Source organism: Blennius ocellaris, assembly GCF_963422515.1.
Source record: "Blennius ocellaris genome assembly, chromosome: 14".
NCBI lineage: Eukaryota > Metazoa > Chordata > Actinopteri > Blenniiformes > Blenniidae > Blennius > Blennius ocellaris.
Genome location: NC_137663.1, coordinates 19,475,513 through 19,498,661, shown reverse-complemented (window position 1 = coordinate 19,498,661; position 23,149 = coordinate 19,475,513). Strand labels below are relative to the sequence as shown.

At 40.3% G+C, this 23,149-nt stretch overlaps 2 protein-coding genes across 10 annotated transcripts; both read left to right on the top strand.

The window, feature by feature from the left end:
* Positions 1-231: 231 nt before the first annotated feature.
* LOC308138930 (neuroligin-3-like) lies at positions 232-10,855 on the top strand (the record flags this gene model as incomplete). 9 transcript variants are annotated; one of them, XM_080508206.1, is made up of 6 exons in its annotated part: positions 232-712; positions 2,451-2,510; positions 3,325-3,474; positions 4,296-4,481; positions 6,415-7,204; positions 10,057-10,855. In XM_080508206.1, 6 exons carry the CDS (start codon positions 232-234, stop codon positions 10,853-10,855), a joined length of 2,466 nt encoding a protein of 821 aa, XP_080364332.1. The 9 variants fall into 9 exon arrangements, with proteins under 9 accessions (XP_080364332.1, XP_080364335.1, XP_080364331.1 ...); XM_080508209.1 differs by lacking the exon at positions 2,451-2,510; XM_080508205.1 differs by lacking the exon at positions 2,451-2,510 and having other exon boundaries at positions 6,373-7,204.
* A 6,114-nt stretch (positions 10,856-16,969) lies between these two features.
* Positions 16,970-22,107, top strand: plp1b (proteolipid protein 1b). The gene is made up of 7 exons (XM_080508255.1): positions 16,970-17,049; positions 19,021-19,207; positions 19,333-19,489; positions 19,730-19,907; positions 20,177-20,250; positions 20,442-20,507; positions 21,312-22,107. The coding sequence occupies exons 1-7, from the start codon at positions 17,046-17,048 to the stop codon at positions 21,381-21,383; spliced, it is 738 nt and encodes a 245-aa protein (XP_080364381.1). The 5' UTR covers positions 16,970-17,045; the 3' UTR covers positions 21,384-22,107.
* Positions 22,108-23,149: the final 1,042 nt, after the last annotated feature.

The window sequence follows — 23,149 nt, the reverse complement described above, 5'->3', positions numbered from 1 at the left end:
ATGCTTTCTGGCCTCATGTCTCTAATCTTTTTTTTTTTCAGATTTGTACGCACTGCAATGAAAAGTGGAAGCGGAGGCAGTTCATACCTGACTCAAGTGTATTTGGATTTGATAACTATCGGATCTAACGGCGCAGTGAGTGATGTCTGTTTGACACGGTCGTTGCAAAGGGACTAAACAGACACTACAGTGTGCATTTGTGTTGTGCAAGGGCACTGTCTTGCCCAGACCATGTGGCTGGCTACGTTTAGAGACCATCTGTTGCCTGCACACCTGCGACATCAGCAAGGGACTGCAACCATCACCCACTGTGCTCTTCTTTGGTGGATATTATGTTCCTGCTGGTCATTGACCAAGTCAACAAGCCAGAAATTCTACCCAACTGTGACGACACAGTTTGGGAAACTGCGCGGGCTCCGGGTTCCCGTGCCCAGCGAGGTCCTCCGGCCCGTTGATCAGTACCTCGGGGTCCCCTATGCCGCCCCCCCTGTGGGTGAGAAGCGATTCATGCCCCCTGACCAGCCCTCCTCTTGGTCAGGTGTCAAAAATGCTACCCACTTCATGCCTGTGTGCCCTCAAAACATCCACAACACCGTGCCAGAGATCATGATGCCCATATGGTTCACCTATAACCTGGATACAGTAGCCACATACATTCAGGATCAGAGCGAGGACTGTTTGTATCTAAACATCTACGCTCCGACAGATGATGGTGAGTTGGCGTGGTAAAACCGACAGCAGAGTCTGTCCGTGTCCACTGATCGTTGTTCTTCTGACCCTGACGTTGTCTTGTGATCATCATAAATCATGTGTGTGACCACTGCCCATGACATTGCTGCCACCAAGGGCTGATTTACCATTGAACGCAGTGTCATCATTGTCTGATACGTTCTCATCACATTGATAAGCAGGAAATTATGTGGTAGCTATGGCAACTGAAGATGTTGCCCTGATGTCACTAAAGGCACCTTTCATATGGCTACACTTGTAAAGGCACGAGTAAACATTAGGTGTGTGTTCCCAATTAACAAAAGTCCACCTAAACCAAGCAATAATTTGTAGCTTCAAAACTGATGAATCGAGCCTATTTTTCTGTCACCACTGACCATCAGATGGAATTGCGGAGGGCTAGTAGAAATATAATTGCCAGCTTTTCACGTTTTGCCATTTTTATACATTTTATATTACTGAATCACTGCTTTGTTCAGACAGTATGTCTGTTGGGGGCCAATTAGTGAAGTGCAGGAGTCAACTGCCTACTGCATACTGAATCTTTTCCTATTTCTCTAACTAATAGAACTGTGAAATGAACCAGCAAGGGAACATTTTGTGAGCCTTCTGTGCATTTGTAGATTAACGAAACAATTTAATATCACAATAATACTGCATGTTTTATAGATCGAGTGCAGACAAACAGATTTCTTTTATTCAGATTGCTTCAAAACACCAATTAAACCTGATTACAAGGAATGTCTTGCCTTTTCCGCAAGCATTTGGAATAATACAAAACATTCGGCATTCAAAGTTGAATTGTGTTCAGCAGTGTATGTAACATACCACTCTTTGACTGGCTCCTCTGTGGTAGCATAGCAACAACAGATAAACAACAGCCTGCTTGAGAGGTAGCTGTCCAAAATGGTGCAGCCCACATTTTATAAAGCCCCTCGGCTGAGTGCTGCATGCCTGTAGGGCTCCTCACCTGACACACAAACAGGTAAATTAAATTTCACATTTACATTTTTATTTCAGGGCAAAAGGTACTCCCATTTTCCTCCCAACAGTTTATCTCTTAAGACTCTGTCATTGCTTTTTTAATATGCACCTCAGGCTGTCTGTGACTTTATTGTTTGTTTCATTGATGTAGAACTTGTTCTTGCTCATAACAATGTGCAGGTTTTGTTTTGGGGTTTTTTAACATCAGATTTGTGACAATGATTTGGCAGTCTCTGCCTTTTTTATGCTATTCTACATCTATTTTTTCCAGTTTGGTTTCCAAGTGAAGGTAGAGAAGGTTTGTTTTCTTTTTTTAAAATTATTACTAATTCATTTAGTCATAAATCATACGCGTATTAATTTTATGCGCTGCGAACAGTTTACCTGGAAACATGACATGACAACTGTAGAAACAAACAAAATTAGCAAAGTCAGAGTTAATAAAGCCTTCAAATTTAATGGTGAGTGTATTTGGAAATGTGTGGCCATCTAATTTATTATGATCGCTTTCAAATACCTAACAAGAAACAACACTGTTCACTTCAATAAATGATAAACACGTATTATATTGTAATTGTCCTATTACAATATTCCCCATAGATTTGAATAAATGTCATTTACTTTTTCTAGATTTTTTTTCCCTTTTGTTTTTGCCACTATAATCATAGAATTTTTATTAAACCAATCATGCTATTTTGAATACTGTACTTCTTTTTTTGTCCTTATGTGAATCCCAGGGAGCCAACACAAGAAAAAGGGGGCGGCTTTCTCACATGCTGAGACTCATATATCTGAAGGTATTTTCAAGAGCTCAAAGTCTTAATGCATGGACTCTTTCAGTTTCAACGTGTTACAAATCTGTAGTTTCTGCTTTCCAAAAGAACTGCCGGGGTTCTTTCTTTTGCGTGGAATATGAAATAAGGAATGGTGTCTGATTTTGTGTGATTACATAAGTTTGCTGTTTCTGAATCTCACGTCTTGAATTGAGCTCTGGTGCAGTCCTTTTCAGTAAGTGTTACATCTCTATTGCCGTGCACATTGATCCACAGATTGCATTATCTACTTATCTGTCGTACTGTCCCTTCTAAAAAGAGTCATTAGTCAATATAATAAATTGGCCACAAAACATGAAATATAGATTTTCTATTTCCGTACAAAAAGAAAAAAGAAAGAAAAGAGTCATGTTTTTAGCTTGTAGCTACTCAAAGTGGGTGAGAGCTCAGTGTAGTGTGTTATTTCACTGTGCAAATCTTCAAAGTCCGATCAATACATTTTTATGCTTTCCATCTAATCAAGAAAATTTTATATGTTACAGTATGCTTGCTCAAAACATCTCACATGCAAGATATAACTGTTTATTATATTATTATTCATACAGCCTTGTCAGAGTGTAATTACCATGCATTCTTTGATTGTCATTGCAGCCTTCAAACTTCAGGCATATCACCCCAGCTTGCTTCAAAGCACATTTTCTAAGCGGTCTTTTCTCATACCTCATACTGAACAGTTGGGACATAAAGTTTTAGTAACAGTGCACCATTAATTCTCAATTCTACCACAGTTGCCCCTATAGTTGTTTGCTCAGCATATGTGTGTGTGTTGATGTTGCAGATATAAGGGACTCTGAAGCGCGACCAGTGATGGTCTACATCCACGGAGGCTCCTACATGGAGGGCACTGGAAACATGATGGACGGCAGCGTTCTGGCCAGTTACGGAAATGTTGTTGTCGTTACACTCAACTACAGAATTGGCATACTAGGTGATGACACCATCTTTGTGTCGTAACTCTGAATAGGGTATTTAGCCTTGTTTCAGTTGAGTAAATAAACTGCCTTAATGGCCATTAATTTCCACTCGTACAGCCGGTATAAGTCTATAAAAGCTGTAGGAACTTAAAAAATGTGAAACTAAATGAAACTGAAGCAAAGTGAGGCCATAGTCTTTTCGCAAGGCTTGATTTGCATGTAAGTTTCATCGTCAGATGAAAAGTGACATTAATGCCAAGCATGTTTTGTCCTTGTTTTCTAAGATCTGTTTTATATCTTGTCTGAAAATGCAAATGCTCCTCCCTTAGATGAATTTATCTCATCTGTACACGATTGTCATTCTTTGCTTTCCTTGAAAGTAGAATGATTTAAATATACAAAGGCATTCGGCATTCACAAGGTCAGGAAGAGTGAGGTGTTTAGATGAGAGGAGGCAAGGCAATAACTAATAGGATCAATTGTAAGAGAGCCAGGGCCCTCAGTGTGGGTCTATAAAATCCATCTAAAGTGGAAGGTTTGTTTATTTATGCATGTTAACTGTTATCAAGCCTCACTGTTGTCAGGGGTATTTTCAGATTTGATGAGCAGTGCCTGGATCACTTCCTGAGGGGCGCTGATTCTTGGCGGCTGTTGCAAGGAGATGACTAAAAAAGTGAAGCGCTGTGCAAGAGAGCAAAAGCATATTTACACCTGAGGGGGAACAGTGTCAGTTCATTGAGATGCCCTGCTGGGCTACAGCTTTAGATCAAAGCTGGGACATATACTGTAGAGCTCTGCTTCAGCACTGGCTCTGTTGTCTCTCTGTATATATCAGGCTTTCTCAGTACTGGGGACCAAGCAGCAAAAGGAAACTACGGGCTCCTGGACCAGATTCAAGCTCTCCGCTGGATAAGTAAAAACATTGGTTACTTTGGAGGAGATCCGGGTCGGATCACAGTTTTTGGATCTGGAATCGGGGCTTCCTGCGTCAGTCTACTCACTCTGTCCCATCACTCCGAGGGTAAGAATCTACAAGTCACTATTTTAACGTTATCCTAGACTTTTATTGGCCTATATTTAGAAAACTGTGTTGTTACTCAGAGTTCAAGTAATAATTGATGTAATAATGTATATCTAGTGTCAGTAAGCCTGGACCCCAGATATCAGGTTTAATCTTTTCAAGTAAATTAATTTGATCTTTTCAAACTATTTTTCAATCATTTTGGAATTTGGTTCGTTGTTTCAAGTGTATATCCAAATGGTCTGGCAGGGAGATGAAGTGTTATAATATGAGAGTAGGGTAACGGGGGTATTTGTTAAGTAAGTGATTGCTTTTGTTCCCCTCTACTCAATCTAATCAGACTAAAAGCTCTCCCTCTTTAAACGTGAAGCTCTTAAAGAAGCCTACTGGTATTATAAAGTTTTCATCATGTCGTCAGATTCACCTGTGAACACTAGTTTTTAACCACTGCAACTGATTTATATTTCAGCATCACATTTGTTTTCCTTGTTTACCTGCCTGCGGTGTCCAGAAAATATTAAAAATATACCAGTGATCGAGATGCATTTGTCTACTGTCATTGTGAAACCTTGAGGAAAAACATTGTTTGGCAAAGACATGGTTGGCATGAGGATGAATCAGAACCTGAAAGCAGTCCGAATTTTTTTCCGTGAAAATGGATGTTTTTCCACAGATCTCTACTTTAATTGGAAATAGCAGATTTCAGATCAAATTCCTCGACAAATCAGCATTATTCGCTGGTCATTTAGTATCACTCAATGTAAATTCCATCTGAATAATTTAAAGTTACCTAAAAGAGTATGGTATCTCATACAGCCTCAAAATTAAATTGAGTAAAAGTAAAACAAATGTTTTCCTAAGCAAGAATGAATGAAAGACGATCGTGAAACTATTCTTCTTACCATCTTACCGCCCTGGTCCAGCCATTGCAGCCAGACAAACCCAAACAAGGGCAGAAATTGTGAGTTTTCATCAATGCCAAGGAGGCTGCGGCAGATTTGTGTTGGATGTCCTATAGCTCGGCTGCAGCAAATGCACAAAGACCTCCGGCTGTCTTTGAAGTAGACTAGCTAGCTGCTGCCCTGAAAAAAATAATAATAATAAATGACAGCAAAGGAGGGAGAAAGTGACACTGTCCCTGCACTCTTTTTCCAGTGACTGTTGTGCCTTAACTTTGCCAGAATATTTTCTGAGTTGATACATATCACTTGTCGTTTTTAGGTGGTAGATATGAAATCCTTAGAGACAGAGGTGACGCACTGCATATAAACAATTCAACGAAGCAGTGTGTTTACTGTATCAACATTGAAGGATCAGGGTTACTGCATATTCAGCTCTCTGCACACACCCTCCACAGCCCAGTTGTCATCAGCAGTCGATATAAGTAAGGTACACAGCTTGTTAGACACAGTATTAATGATTCCACAATTACTGTATGTCTGTGAATAGCTGGTGTAGGGAAAAGCAGACACCTCCTCACTGAAACAGTGCTGCAAATTGATCATTAGCTTGACGTGCGCTCACTGTCATCTGCATAGGGAAACAAGTAAGAGAATCGGCCGAGAAAACCAGGAAGTCGGGCCTTTTTTTTTGTCAGTATTTTAAATGCAGGAGAAGCCAACATCCTATTACCAGTTCATTTCTTGGACCAGCTGCTTCAATTATGACCAGGTCAACTAACGGACCTGATCACTCCTCCTACTGTTTGTCTCTCCAGATAGTATTCCCAGAACATCATATGTGGTCTTGTTCACGTTTATCAACCTGAATTTTCTGTTGTAACAGGCTTTCGATTTAATTATGAATGGCAATTAGCGTAAAGTGAATCATATATTTGCTTCGGGTTGCTATAAATAACAATGATCCCAAGGGTTAAGCACCATTCTCTGAGCCTCTGTCCTGTCTCTTTTTGTTCTGAAATTTGTGTCCCAAGGTCTGTTCCACAGAGCCATCATCCAAAGTGGTTCAGCACTATCCAGCTGGGCTGTCAACTACCAACCAGTCAAGTACACTCGCATGCTAGCTGAGAGGGTTGGCTGTAACGTGTTGGACACAGTGGACATGGTTTCCTGCCTGCAGAAGAAGAGTGCTAAGGAGCTGGTAGAGCAAGATATCCAGGCCGCTCGATACCGCGTGGCTTTCGGTCCTGTCATCGATGGAGACGTCATCCCAGATGACCCTGAGATATTGATGGAGCAGGGCGAGTTTCTTAACTATGATATAATGCTTGGTGTCAATCAGGGAGAGGGACTGCGTTTTGTGGAGAACGTTATGGACCTGGAGGACGGTGTGTCTGGCAGCGATTTTGACTTTGCTGTGTCAGACTTTGTGGACAGTTTGTATGGCTATCCAGAAGGGAAGGACACGTTGAGGGAGACAATTAAATTCATGTACACAGATTGGGCTGACAAAGACAACCCGGAGACCAGGAGGAAGACCTTGGTGGCCCTCTTCACCGACCACCAGTGGGTGGAACCCTCAGTGGTGACGGCTGACCTGCACGCCCGCTATGGCTCGCCAACATACTTCTACGCCTTCTACCACCACTGCCAGAGCCTTATGAAGCCGGTGTGGTCCGACTCAGCGCATGGAGATGAGGTGCCTTACGTGTTTGGCATCCCCATGGTGGGCCCGACAGATCTGTTCCCCTGTAACTTCTCCAGGAATGACATCATGCTCAGTGCGGTGGTCATGACTTACTGGACCAACTTTGCAAAGAGTGGGTGAGTAACGAATTCAGAAATAAACACAAGCACATGAAACAAGTTATTTAAAAATGATATACAAGCTATAGATTAATCTAAAGCTAACTTCTTATTTATGCCTTAGTTTAGAAATAAGACGTGTTGAAAGGAGCACTTAAAACTTGTTAGCTCCGGTTAACTTTATTAAGTTGTACTCAGTTAAGTGGAGCTGCATGACATACCTCTTAAATGTATCATCATCATCATCATCACAGTATCAACCTTCACTGTATACATTTTGCAAAAGACAGCATGCCAACATATATGGCCATCATCATTTTGTGAACAATTATCATGATTCTTCATTATTTAAAACTACATCATAACCGGTGGCAACAGGCCAGAAATTGGAAGGAAAAAAACTAAAAAACTGTCCCCCCCTGAGACTTCCACCTATTCATTCAAAGAACATTTCTCAAATAATTGATTTAATTTTTTAATTTAGTTTTAAAACAAATTAATATTTGGAAAATAATGGAGATATAAGGCAGATCTTTTCTCTTTTAAAACAATTAGCATAGTTGGCTACAGAAATACTGATCAAAATTCAGAAATGATTATTAATTTTGGTAAGCAGTTTGTGATTTTAAAAGTAGCATAGTGGATTACATGGTACAAATTCTTAAAAGGACTAAAGATAATAGTTGGTTTCACTTATATGTGTATTTGTAATTTGCTAATTACATCCCTGTTAAATTTTAACATAACCATCCTCTGCCATCTGCACTCCCCATTTTGTGCTGAGACGTTGATTCTCTAACTTGAGCTGCAATTTTTTGTCCTTTATATGTTAAAATAGCTGTAAGACTCAGCTTTGAAGTGCCTCCTAATTAAATGCAGCCTGAGCTCTTTGACATGTTGTCTGACCTTAACTCCTTTTTTCACTTATTAGTTCACAAGAACTTTGATATAAAAACTGTGTTACATCTTTTATTGATTCATATGATTTTTTTTTCCTGAACATCAATGTCTAAGAATTGATCCATATTGCTTAGTTTAGTTATAGCCGGTTCCATATAATTAGCCCATTCCTGCTCCCAAACCTTATGATCTTCTTTCACTGCAATACTTGAAAACATATGCAGTGAGTATTTCTGTAAGCTCATGTTGTTTTCAGGCTTCTGTAAAATCATGTTTAATGCCCATACCAATGTGCCATCACTTTGGGCAGATTTACTAAAGGTAAAGGACTTAAAAGTTTACAGCTTAATTCACATAAAAGTTTAAAACAAACCATTACTGTGAGGAGAACATTTGAAGAGGCAGTTAAGAGATGCTCTATAACCCAAAACCACCTTTACTGCAAGTTATGATTTCAGGTAGGTGTGACACAGATTTCCAGAACAGAAATACATCATGTACACACTGTACACTCATGTAATAAAAAAGGACGGGTTGTGCTGATCAGCAGGTTGTAAATAGAAATTTTTTTTTGCATTGTATCCTCTTCGTGAAGGAACCCTGGTTTAGTTTTTGGGCTTAAGGCCCTGTCTATGTGGAGTTTACATATATATATATATATATATATATATATATATATATATATATATATATATATATATATATATATATATATATATATATATATATATATATATATATATATATATATTCCCCCTGTGCATGTGGGAGGTTCTGGTTTCCTCCACTATTCAAAAACATGGATGTGATGATTCCCCGTCCCTGTATTTGCCCTGTGATGAATTGGTGACTCGTCCAAGGTGTACTCTGCCTTCACCCATTGTCCGCTGGGATCAACTCCAGCAACCAATAACCTCAACTATGTTAAATAGAAAATAGCTGAATGGATGTGCTGATTCGCAGATTAGTAGTGATTTTAAAACTGCCATTTATTTCAGATTACTGGAAAGTTAAAAAAAAACATATATGTTTATCTTCTGTGTATCTGTGTATCCATCCTTAGATTTCCTGTGGGTCCTTGTGATTTATGTATCTTAGACGACAGAAGACTTTTTCATCTTAATAAAGTGTTGCAGTCTTCAGCAAGAGAGTTTATTATCCACGACAGGCTACAGTCTGATGTTGACCTGAAATTACACTTAGACTGACTCAGCAGCGGAAAAGCCTGCTGTTGAAAGTGCAACGGAGTGAAGCTCTGCAGTTCCTCTTCTGACAACTTGTTTTGCAATTTGTCAAACAGAGGCAAAGATTTCTTGGTTGTTTTTGAATTTAAGAGACGCCCAAGACAGTTCTGTAGAGGATGTGCGATATGTTGTTACTTTGCTGCATTGTTGAATCCAGTGAATCTTTTTTTAATGCTGACCCCGACAGTAGGCACAGGTCACTGTCGGCTGTTGTTTTAGTGTGTAGGAATGAGGGAATGCTGAGCTCTTGAGGAGAGCTAATGATATTACATTGTTGTACTTCATGATTTCCTGGGGAATTGGTTTTCTTTTTCTTTCTTTTTTTAACAGTGCAACATGAAAGCTTGTTGTTCTGAATGAAAGTCATTACTGGTATCACATTTAACTCTACAATATGTCTGAGGAATGAGGCCTTTTTTCCAATAAAAATTGTAGATATTTCCATTAATAATGCACATCATAGTGTGCCAAATGAGAGCAGAATCACTTAGATTTAACAAATATTCAAAGCTGTTTTCCACTGTGTACACCTTCAAAAAATCTATATCAAAATAGTTTTTGCCATTCCACTTGCTGTTTCTGGATCATTTATTTGTCTGGCGAAACATGTTCATCAATAAATATAATTGTATCATTGCAGCATGATTGTTGCCGGGAGTTAAGAAGCATTGAACTGAATGTCGGTGATGTGGGTTATGGCTTAAATATTTGTTGTTTTATTCGTAGGGATCCAAACAAACCAGTGCCACAGGACACCAAGTTTATCCACACTAAGGCCAACCGCTTTGAGGAGGTCGCCTGGTCCAAGTATGACCCCTACGACCAGCTGTACCTACACATCGGCCTGAAGCCCCGTATCCGTGATCACTACCGCGCCACCAAGGTGGCTTTCTGGAAACACCTGGTGCCCCACCTCTATAACCTCCATGACATGTTCCACTATTCATCCACCACCACCAAGGTCACACCACTGGATCCCACCCAGTCCAACGGCAAGAGATCTGGCAGCACCGGCCGGCCTCCCATATCCACAGCCCACAGTGACGGCGAGGGAGGCAGAGAGATGGGCCCTCTGATCATGCCTAATCCGAGAGATTATTCCACGGAGCTCAGCGTCACCATCGCTGTCGGGGCGTCACTGCTCTTCCTCAATGTGCTGGCCTTTGCGGCTTTGTACTATCGCAAGGATAAGCGCAGTCGCCAGGACACGTCGCAGCAGCCCAGCCCCCAGCGTGACAGCAAAGGCAACAATGCCAGTCACGCCACCACGGTGGACGAGACCCTGTCATCCCAGCAAAGGAACCCATGCGAGGCCCTTCACAATCCTCTCCACGTCTCACCGAGCTTGGACTACACACTCAGTCAGCGCCGCTCCCCGGACGACATCCCTTTGATGACCCCCAATAACATCACTATGATCCCCAACTCGCTCATGGGCCTCTCCAACATGAGCCCATACAGCACCTTTCCTGCTGGTTACAGCTCCGCAGGCCTGCCCAGCACCCACTCGACCACACGGGTATAGTCTGCTAGCAGATGCAGCTCAGAAATGTGACGTACCGAAAACATGGAAATGTAAAGCTGTATTTACGATGTGTAGGTAAAATAGGATTGAATATGTTTGTTCTGTCGTTTCCAAAGGTGTACAACCACCAACATCCTGCCTTTGCTCTCTCATAATAGAAAGTCTAACTGCAAAGTCATTTTATAATAATCATTTTCAAAGGCAGACAAAAAGAAAAAGTGCATTTCATTTTCCACTTTGGCTTTTTTGGAACTTTACCTAGCAAGAACTTAGTATAATGTTTATACAGTTGGATTTGTATGGGAAGCTTTTTCTTACTCTGTGATATCTATTTGGATCTCGTGGAACTAAGTGACATTACAACTCGTGGTGGACAGAGATGAGATCTGGAAGAGCGGAAAAGCAGTATTATTATTACTCTTATCAAGCTATTTTATACATATTTCTCATGGTGCATTGCTTATTATGAAAATGTATTTTTACTGTATTTACTTTCAAATGCCTTGTACATCGCTTACATAAGGAATTACTGTGGAATCACAAAAACAATGGAGCAAAACTTCACTCAGATGCTGGTCACACGTGGTAAATGAGTTTGTGCAAAAATATAGCACCAGTGTGTGCGTGGGTTCGTGTGGGTGTGTGAGCGTGTGGTTGGGTGAAAACTGCAGTACAAAAGTGTAAATTAGGCATTGTTTGAGATTAACCATTCAGTTTTGCATATGTAGTGTTGTTGTAATTTATTGTAGTCTATTTGAGTATCCTTGCTATACTTTTGTTTAATGTGCTCCTGATTTTTTGCTTAGTACATTGTAGGAATATAACTTCTGCTTCACTATAAAAACAGAAATGCTTAAGATGTGATTTCCTACTCTAACCAACTCATAGTTCTTTTGGCTTGGCTTGTTTGTACAGAATAAACTTAGATCAACATTTTATTTGTTGTTTGTTTATGAATACTGTAAGGTCTCCAGAAAGACAACTGTAATTACATTGTAGTTGTATGTATACCAACTCAAATATTCACATTTTAAAAGGCGTTTGATGAACCTTACAGATTACTGCTCCTACCCCAAGTGATCCGGACCCCATGCATACCGAGTTATAACCAGGGGCCACGCTTTACTGAATGGACATGACGGACGTGAAGCTTCGAGGTTTGATTCCTTCAAAGTAATCATAACATTGTTTAATCTACATGAGCCAACTATTAAAAAGATTTTTGGACCTAAAACTAAGTCTTGTGGGAAATTTTTATTTGTTTGCACTGGAACAATGAGGGATTAGGACAATTAACTAATTAAAACTTAGACAACCATGTGTCGAGTTTGTTAAAGTGTCTACTTTGCGTTCATGTTGGGTTCATGTGATTTGAAAACATGTTTATGAAATTTGTACCAAAAGCAGAGAAAGAAGATAGAATATATTAGGATGTCACGTGATGTCATCATACAAACAAAACAGTTGATATGAATTTTCTACAATTTATCTGTGGCATGCATGACTCGCATGGCCATAGAGGTTATTTTGTGGGGGAAAAAAGCGTAATATTAAAGATTCAATTAGACTAGATTGGATTGGCTTGGATTGTGCTTTATTTATCCCGTGACAGGTAAACTCACATTGCTGCAGCGCCAGCGAGGTAAGGGGAAACCTCCTGATCTCCTGTGTCAAGAGAAAGAAGGGAAAATAATTTTCTTTTCAATTATAGCTTCCATATAGGGCTATATATCAGTGTGTTAGTGGTTGGTCATCATATTTCAGTCTCTGACGATGATGATTGTGAGCTCTCACATGTGTGGGGAATTATACCTGCTATCATCAATAATTACAGGTGAATGAAGAAGTAGTTCAGCCAATTAGCATGAAATAGGACTTTAATAACATAACTTTCAACCTGAGTGAAAAAAACCCAACATGTTTATCCAATATCAGTACCCACCATGTAAAATGATGTTCACAAAGAATAGATCCAAGGGCAGACATGCATGCAACCATTTAATTGTATAACTTGAAAGTTGTACAACAAAGAAACATTGCACAATGAAGCCGAGCAAAACATACACAGCAGTAATCCCCCACAACACTTTTCTTTCAATTAATTTAACTTAATACTTTTTTTTCGAGGTAACCTGACTGGTTCAAAAGCTCAGACATTGTTTAACAAACTTGATTTTTTTTAAATATATCTATTTATTTTCAAATACTGGTTTGTCCCAATAATTCACTTCCCCTAAGTGTGTTTTTGATATGAAAAAATGCTGACAATGGGCTGATATTTTAAAACATATGCTCAGTACTTTATAGGAGGGTTTTTCTTTGCATTTAGAAATTATTAAAAATATCCCCCCAAAAAATCACGTACATCTTCACTTGTGTTTCAATTATTCACACCATGTAAAGATTGCATCTAAAATGTACAGTTATGTATTATAAAAATCATATATTCATGTCAGTTCATCCAACAAACTGACAAATCTAATCTGTTAATTGATAAGACTGATTTCACACATAGAGGAAGGCTGGGAATAAAAGCTGATCTCAACATGAGGTAGGAGTCGTGATACCTACATCACCATCATCCTGAGGCCTGATTTATACTGGGATCTACTTACATTTGCTTGGAGACATGTTTAGCTGTTTTCCATGTATAGTACCTGTCGGGGACCGTGGTGAAACAACAAACGCCATGCCGCAAATGGGTATTGATCACCTTCCTCCAAGATTCCCCTCCCGCTGCAGAGACAGTCTTCTTAAAGACTACACTACAGAGCCACCTTTAATGTGTATACTGGGACATATTTATCTTGTTTTTATTTGTGTAACAGAGCGTCAAGATGATTTGGAGAAATTGGAAGGCCTCCAGTTTCATGAGGTTTAAATCTACTCCTGCACAAAGTTCCTTCACTACCATAGTGAGAACGAGGATTTCAATCACTGCTTTTATTTTCACTCCCTGAAATGTGCGTTCGTCGTTTCAACATCCACACCATAAAAATCTGTCAGTAAACTAAAGACTGAGGGATTCTGCTGGATATGAAGTTATGAGCTCCTGAAAACCAAGCCTCCCGACATCCAGGTACGAGTAAGGCTGCTAATCGGTCTCTGTTCACAACACTTGATGTGCATCGATCATGACAAATAGATCAGAGTGTTGCGATAATGCTATTAAGAGTGAGGAAATGAATGAAGCAGGTGTATTTGGGGACCAAATTCTTTTTGTTTTTATCCGATTTGTTTAACATACATCTGGGAGGACAGAACAAAATAGAAAATCCTTACTTTTAATGGGAATCGAACCTCATGCTCCAACAATCGCTTCCAGAACCACAGTATGTTTTATTAGCCATTACTCTGGAGTAATGGAGCTACTTTGAAGAAAAAGAGTGCTTTATTTATTTGTCACACATGTAATAAATGTACAGCAAGGCAACCGATGCCTTAGATTTTCTTCATTGTCTTTCCATCCATCTTTTATGCAGTTTTATCCGGTTCAATCACTGCTAACAGGGCACACTGGTCCATCAAAGAGAATGCGCAAGAGAAGGCAACCACACACACTCACACCCACAAGCAATTTGAAGTCATTAATCACATGCATGTGTGTGGACCGTGGGAGGAAACTGGAGTGTACCTGGAGAAAACATGCATAGACCATAAAGAAATGCACTCTCTGAATCCTCACGTTCCCCGACTTGAGAGAGCTGATCACTACTCCACCACCTCCCTCTGCGTTTGTTCTTGCCTGTCACATTAACTTCCAGCACTAGAAATCCTTCTCACCAACTTCCTTTTTTCTTGATATTCATTCTGCGGTTAGCTCTTCACCGTTTCTGGGTTCATCTAAACACTAAAATGCCGTTGCTGCTTACTGATTTCCCAGGTTTTCAAAGACTAAACCAGTGCAGCCCAATATTATCAACAACAAGACAATCAAACAAGGAAACAAAAATCAACTGGGGGGAAAACACACAGTTAGATAAAAAAAAAATCTGAGCCAATCGATACTTTATGGTGAAGTGAAACAAATAATTGAAGATTTTTACCACAGGAAGTCATTGATATTAAATCTGTGTTGGTCTGAGTCTGTCCAATGTGATTTTTCACCCTCCAAGTGCTTGTTTGTTCCCTTGATGGGTGTTTGTTTGCTATGTTGCACGATAACATGGCCCACGTTACGACAACAGAGGATAAGAGATGGTGCAAATATTTTTACAGGGAGTCCTCCTTCCCTGCACAAACATATGCATGCAATGTTCAACGTGTAAATATTGACGAGTGTTTCCATCACACTGCAAATAATGGATAACGGTGCTGTATCACATATACATACTGCATACACAATTACTTACACTGAATTGATATATGCTGCAATACACAAATGAAGAGTGCCGCCCAAGGTACTCTTCATGATATAGGTAATATTTTCCATTTGATTATGCAAAATACAAACTGATGCATGCAGACTAATAGCATCTGCAACTTAGTTGAAAGCTTGGAGAGTTATGTATTTGTTTAAAATCAGTTCATGCAGTAACAGATGAGTGTTATGGAGTCTTATTAAGTGCCAATATTTTATGATTTGAGCTACTCGTGTCCCGGACTCACCATCAACACCAGCTTGTGTGCAATACAGTTTATTCATAAATTCCCTTTTCAATGTCACCGAAGCCAGCTCGCTTATAAAACCTGTCCTCCTACCTAATCCCATCGGTTGATTGTCGACATTATTGCTTATTTACATTCCGCTGGTAGAGCAGACAACCATTCTACACGCTGCTTTACAGTGCACAGGTTAATTAATCCTGTCACTCCTTTCTCTCTGTCTCTCTCTCTCTCTCGTGCATGGTTTTCAGAGTGATTTCAAAGGTGTCATTCCTCTGCACTGTAACAAAGCTAGTGCCATTGCTCTTTTCTACATACTAATTACTACATCTGTAATTGCTCTGGGTTTTAAGCGATAAAAGGCCACAGAACAGAAACACTAACTCAATAATTTCAGGCTCAAACAGAATGGTATTTTAGTGAATATGTGTTTTTACAACAGACCACTCTCTCTAATGTTTGGGCTGTTCAGTAAGTGAGATTGTACTTTTGTGTGTCTTAAGCAAAACTAGTATTTCATTTCATAGATCTCAGTGATAATCAGTTACAGCCATTTTGTTGTTTGATGGCTTTAAAATGGCCAAAAGTTTAAAAAAAAAGAAAAAAAAGAGGATTCTGACTTTCTCCCAGAAAGAGGGATCGCATGGTGTTTTCTCCAGCTCCACACTGGCTCCTTTGTAGTGAACCCAGCTTTGACATCAACTGGGTCAAACATGAGGGAGGGAGGGAAGGAGGGCAGCAGCTGGACCCGACCGTCAATATCACCCTTGTTAGTCAACTTCATCAATGTCAGTCGCTGGTGTTTCGATTTATTTCTCCTTCTTGTCTGTGCATACCACTTATCTCTGTGTGTTCCTCAACATACTGTTTTGAGAGACGTTCCAGCCCACTGACTGTGCGCTGCTGTCGTCTGACATGCGGAGGTGTGTGTGTGTGTGTGTGTGTGTGTGTGTGTGTGTGTGTGTGTGTGTGTGCGTGCGTGCGTGCGTGCGTGCATGCTGACAATTAACAGATAAGCTATTGACAGCAACAGAATGCACTTCACAAACGTATATGCACATAAATTAAACAATCCTTGGGGAAATCAAAGAAAACACTATCGTGAGTTAATTTTCAATGGATCATAATTACAGGATCTCATCATCAAGGTGTGATAGAATTCGGGTAATGATTTTCGCGGGGACTTGTAAAGATGCATATATTTGTGAGTGTTTCATATCAGATAATCTGTATAAAGTGTGCATGACAAAAAACTGCTTTGCTCTTAAAGTAAATGGAAGTAATTTCTTAAAAAGGAATTGTTTTTCTATCAGCTAAAATATCAAAATTATTTGTATAATGATCTGAGGTCTACTTTCTGTCCCTAGTCCTGAACCCTGGGCTCTATAAATAATGATTGGCAGCTGAAATGGGACTTTGCGACTTTAAGATGTGACTCGGGGAGATGTGGTCTATCTATTGTTGATGAGACAAAAGCGCGAGTCAGATTCATATAGGAGTGGCGGGGAATAACTTCTCATATCCTCATATCACAGTCACAAAGCCACCCAGCAAAACTTCAATAACTTCACACTTCTTTCTGGACATGGGTGAGTGCAAAGAATTGTTAATAGCTCTTATCAGTTGTTATTTCTATGACCTTAAAAATTTTGATTTTTAATAACTTACTAAGATTTTTAATAACTTACTAATTTCACCTTTGCTTTGCTCTCATGTTGCCTCTGTGTGCTGTTGGTCAAATTTGTTTCGAGTCAATTCTTCTGAGGACTTTAAATAATTAAAAACACTTTTCTTATTGACAGCGTGACTATTAATTTGTCACTGATTCACTGTCTGCCATTGCTATTGATGAAAGATGCAGAGTAACATACGAGAGGGATTTCAGAAGACTAAAGCTGCACGGACTCAACCAGGATTACTTGCTTTATTACTGAGGAAAACACATCCTCATCATCTCCTCTAACCTCATTTAACCACAATCTGGACTGGAATAGGATTGGCTGAGAGCGATGGGCAGCAGTTCTCATCATGCCAGGGCTATGCCAGGTCACTCATGTGAAAGAGGTCAGATACTCCCACATGTGTCACGGGTTAAATATTAGCAAATATTCATAGGAATGGTGCAACAAATAATGGGTAGCTATTTTTCTCACTTACAAACAAGTTGTGCGCAGATTTGAAAAAAACAAAAACAAAAATTGGGTTGAAGCGTTGATTAATTATTTGACGTTTCCTGCATTAATACTTTTTGCACTGAATTCAAAAGCGAGGCAGAGATAACACATCTCTCCATCACTATAACCACTGCAGCAGTGGGGCACAGCTGAAGTGTGGGCGTCTGCAGGCACTATCATTTTTGAGATTAACAGTCTTCCTGCTGTTGCTATTTATACTTTTGTAGCAGTTTGTTAAACTCGCAGCCTCTGTTTCCTGTAGCTAAAACCCCACGGTATGTGCAACTATATAAAAAAGATGTTGCTCACATGGAAAGTTCAAGCTCACGATAATTACACAACACATACAGGCAAAACTGATTTTCAGCCGAGATGTTATTGTTGTTGTGAAGATATTCAAATTTCCTCCATCCGCCATTATGCTTCCACCCACTCTTTGAACAGTTGAACCCAGCCCCCATCAGCATTGACACTCAGTGCCATGGTACTAGTCTCAGCCAGCTGTGAATGGAGGATGGCCTGAGGAGTGACATTGCCAGTGGTGTTGACACTGTCCTGGTGACCCCTCCGCCACCACATACTAAGTTATGTGTGTGTGTATTGTGTCACTGAGGTCTTTGTTTGCTTGACCTCACAGCCCTTTGTTCCTCCCTGATCAGGGCTAATACAATGAATATTGTATCTGCAGCCACAAAGAGATGCTCTTTCCTCCGGGTCCTGGAGCCAACGTTTCACCACCATCCCTCAGTCGCCTGGTGACGCCTGTGACCGCCGGAGAGAGAGGGTTGGACCAGATTTAGTAAGGGCTGTGAGGTGTTGGAACAAGCAGAAGGGTTTTCACATACGGATGAAGTCAGCGCAGAGAGGCTTACTTTACAGTCGTAATACCTTGTAGGCAGCACCGTACATTACTTCTTGGCACTGGGATCTTTCTTGTTGTGGAGTGAAGGCTCAGAAGCAGCAAATGTTTCCAGTCAGGCAGCCTTGGCTTTGCAAAGCCTTAGGTGCTTTCCTCCATCCCAATTCTAGCAATGCATTTATTAACACTTTGGATGTTTGCTACCCGCTTCAACAATGCAGCTTACACTGGAAGAAGTGCATGAGATTGTTGTGAAGTCAGTGGTGGCTGCTTTTGTTTGGACGCTTTATTGGGAATCGCTGCTTGAAGTCTTGTTTGTCACTGCTCACTGTTTTTTCTTTTTTTTTTTTTTTCTTCAGTTGCTTTCTTGCCTGTTTGTGGGGTTTTGGTGAATGCGGATGGATTTGCAAGGCCTTTTTCACAGTTTGCCCAGAGGGTGAAAGGGCCCCCAACTGTGGCATAGATGTGCTGTGTGGTTATATGTGCGGTGTGTGCCGCCTGTTTGCTCATTTATTATGCCCCCTCAGGTTGTTATGATTGCTGTATCCGGTGCCTTGGGGCAGTGCCCTACCCCTCCTTGGTGGCCACCTTGCTGTGCTATGCTGGCATGGCCTTATTTTGTGGCTGTGGGCACGAAGCGTTGGCCCAGACCGAAGCCCTCGTCGAGACTTATTTCGCCCGCAACGTTCAGGACTATGTGGTCATGGCTTCTTTGTGAGTAATGCTATTTTAAATTCTCTTTTGTGTGGGCATCTATGCATGTGTCTGTGTGTGTGTGAGTGTGTGTGCTTAAGACATCTCTCAGAATCGCCGTTTGACTGTCTTTTCTCTATGACCAGTATCAAATACTTCCAGTACGTGATCTATGGCCTGGCATCATTTTTCTTCCTCTACGGGATCCTTCTGCTGGCCGAAGGTTTCTACACCACAAGTGCTGTCAAGCAGACGTTCGGCGAATTCAGGAGTACTCAGTGTGGCCGCTGCCTGAGCCTGACGGTGAGAAGAGAGGGAGGAAGATGAGTGAGGAAGGGTGGGAGGAGAGGAAAGGGAGGGGACATCAGGTGCTATTGTTTCGATGGTGAATGCTGGTTTGTTTCAGCTCTCCATCGCTTCATGAACTGCTCTTTGTTAGAGTAATGTTTGACCAAAATCTTGTATTAAAAGCTGACCGGACGACTCCTGAGTGCCGACGCTAAACCTGCATGATTTCTCAATCCACTGTTTTTACTTCAACAGTTTATCATAGTGACGTACACCTTGGCCTTCATCTGGCTGATAGTGTTTGCCTTCAGCGCCATCCCAGTCTTCTTCCTGTTCAACATGGAGCAGACCTGCCACACCATCAACATCCTGGCTGAAACGACCCCCAGCATTAATCAGCACGGCTGGATTTGCATGGACGCCAGACAGTATGGTGTGTTGTTCTTATAATCACTGACCACGTGTCCTTCCTGATGAGAATGTTAATGTGCCCTTGAAAGTGATGAATTAATCACTGGGGAGTGGCTGTGAGGCCAATAGTTGAATTGGTTATGTAATAATGAAGATAATTACATCTTCATCTTCATTTCTTCATTGCTGTTTCGGCGATATGCTGCGCGCAAGGAAGAATGTAAATGTTTCATAATGGATCATGATTCAGCAACGATAAGAGATCTGACTTACGTCATGTCTTCATTTAAGGCCTGCTCCCTTGGAATGCAATGCCAGGCAAGTCCTGCGGAATGACCTTGGCTTCTATTTGCAAAACCAGTGAAGTGAGTAGATTAATCAAATATTCCTTTTTGCACAGTTCAGTGTTAAAAATCATCATAAAATATGCTCTGAATTATTCACGGAGGTGTGTGTGTGTGCGTGTGTGTGTGTGTGTGTGTGTGTGTATCACTAGCATATCAAAGATTAATTAGAATCTAAATACGTGTATTTCTTGTGTTGTTTTTTTTTACAGTTTTACGTCACCTACGACTTGTACATTGCTGCATTTGCTGGTGCTGGAATCACTCTCTTGGCACTGGTGAGGAGCTACTTTTTGTACATTCAAGCTCAATTAAGGAATAAAAAGTTAATTCAAATGTAAAGAGTCAGTAATCCAGAAGCATATTCTGTGTTTTAATTGGCTTCCCTTGTGCACCAGAGGTAACTGAAATTGACATAGTGGTGATCAAGGCTTCTCTTTGCAGAAACAATTTCTCTTTTACTCAGGCAGATGTGTTTAATTTTCTGATATGTGTTTGCACTCAAAGTGCTTTTGATCGAATTAATAATTGTATAGTGTATATATTGCCCAACACTGCTCATAATAGTTACATTTTCTCCACATAATGAACCCCTTATATTACACTAACTAAAATACGGTTGAAATGAAAACAAAAGACTTTAGAGCTCATATAAAGACATCATATTTCAACATTGTGTGGTTTTATATAAAAACAAGGGTTGTTGTCCCCCTAAATATTTCCTATACATTATTGAGTGCTCCTGCTGAAGCACTGTGGGTTGTTTTTATTTTATTTATTATTTTCAACTGATGCATAAATCAGGTGCACTAACTGAATATGGGATGCTTTTTTTAGTGGATCCATGGTTTTGTCACCTTTTTGCGAGCCAACAATGAATTTTCCTACACTGCTATTTCTTACATGATAAGAGAAAAACAAGTTGTTCTTCTATGAAGTATCTGATTTTGTTCCGTGTATGAATGAATATTCACTGCCTGCCCCCTTATGCACAGTATCAGCATATAATACATGTGCAAATGAATTTTTTCACATTTTTCTTCTCTACTCTCCCTTGTCTGTATCACCGTCTTCATTTGCAGTTCCTGTATATGGTTGCCACCACCTACAACTACGCAGTCCTGCGGTTCCTAGGCAGGAAAGGTGTCCGCTAATTGCAGTGCCTCAGTGAACCGCTGTCGTCCTGCTATGAGATGGACAGTCTACATATACAACACTAGATTTACATTCATCCTCTGGGAAACAGCAACTTCCAGAGCTGGATCACCTGCTACTATTTAGATGTGTGGAATAACAGACAAATGTTCCTCTTCACTGTTTTGCATGAACAACAGACAGAGAGATGAAGATAATTTACACCCGGCGAACGAGCTCTGATCTGCTCTTCAAATCCTCCTCTCAGATGATTCTCTTAGCTTTGTTGTTCATTTTCCTTTTTGCAGGTTGTATCTCTCATTTTATCTTTTTTTTTCTGTGAGGCTTCATTGGTGCTGATTGTGATGTATGATGTTTCATGAATAATTAAGAACAATGACAGCTTGCTTTGCGAGCCATAACTGCATGCAGAACATTCAGTGTGTCCTGATGTGCGTAATGGCTCGGAATATGATTTTTGCTGCTGCTCGTTTGCTCCTTTCTTATGTATCAACATCTTGTGAACTAAAGCAAGAGAGGCTGAATGTATCAAAGTTCTGCTTTGAGCTTTCAGTTGCATTAAATGTACTTTACACTGACACTCAAGGATTTTTTTTTTCATTTGATTAAAAGTCTCTATGTAGGGCAGGCAAATCTATATTTGTGTTGTGTTTTGATCACTGCATAGATTAACCTGTTTCATGTCACAGGGTGCTTTGAGACCCACTTTCCAGGTGACTTGTGTTTGATGTGCAGATATGCTACTTGGCCTTGTGTGTGCTTTTTGGGAATTAAAGCTGAATAAACCACTTACATCTGAGGCATTCAACTGTGCGGTTATTTTAAGCATATACAGGATGCTGCAAAGAAATGTATTTATGCTGATTACGATGAATTGTATTTACGTATCTCTCGCACTTACTGTGACTAATTATGTGACCCAAACTTTTTTCATTACACAGTTCTTCATAGTGATTCGGGGATTCTTTATTGTCATTCCAGTAGACGTTTTACGTGTCCTGGTACAAAATTCTGTGCTCGAGGCCCGATTGACACCACAACATGAATAACAAAGAATGAAATAGAATAAAAATAGAAGTAAATATAAAATAGAATAGAAAGGAAATAATAATAACAATAATAATAATAATAATAATAATAATAATAATACTCTATGTACGGCATCTCAGGGGTAGAAATAAAAAAAAAAAACAGTTACAGCAACAGCACCAAGGCTCTCGATTAAGACAGCACATTAATCACTGGATGCTTTAGGTGTCCTTTGACAGCATGGTTGTCCCAGTTAGGCTTCAGATCTTGAGAGCTCCTGCAACACAGCTGCCACACTGGATCACTTGGCCACGCAGGAACATGGGTTTTATCAGATCTCCGAGGGCCAGAGCACAAATACCGCACTGCAAAAACACATTCACCTCTCAATAAGTATGCCGAGCCAAAGGCATGTGGTGTATTTCCTCAAAAAGAAGACGTAACAAACCTTCAGACACTCGGGATGGCATTCCACGAGAGGATCATTGAGGGAAATCTTCACAGTTCCATCAATTTTTTGGTCGCAGAATGAACAAATACCTTTAGCATGTCTAGGAGAGAGTTTAAATTAAAAGTGAATATTGCTGCGTTTTATGTTGACCTCGAACAATGTTGGAGTCTTCATGATATTCACAACGTGAAAAGACGAAACTGACCTGTACTGTGGCTGTGTGGCTGTTGACATGAGCTCCTCTGCAGGTTTTTGAACATCTTCAGATCTACAAACCAATATATA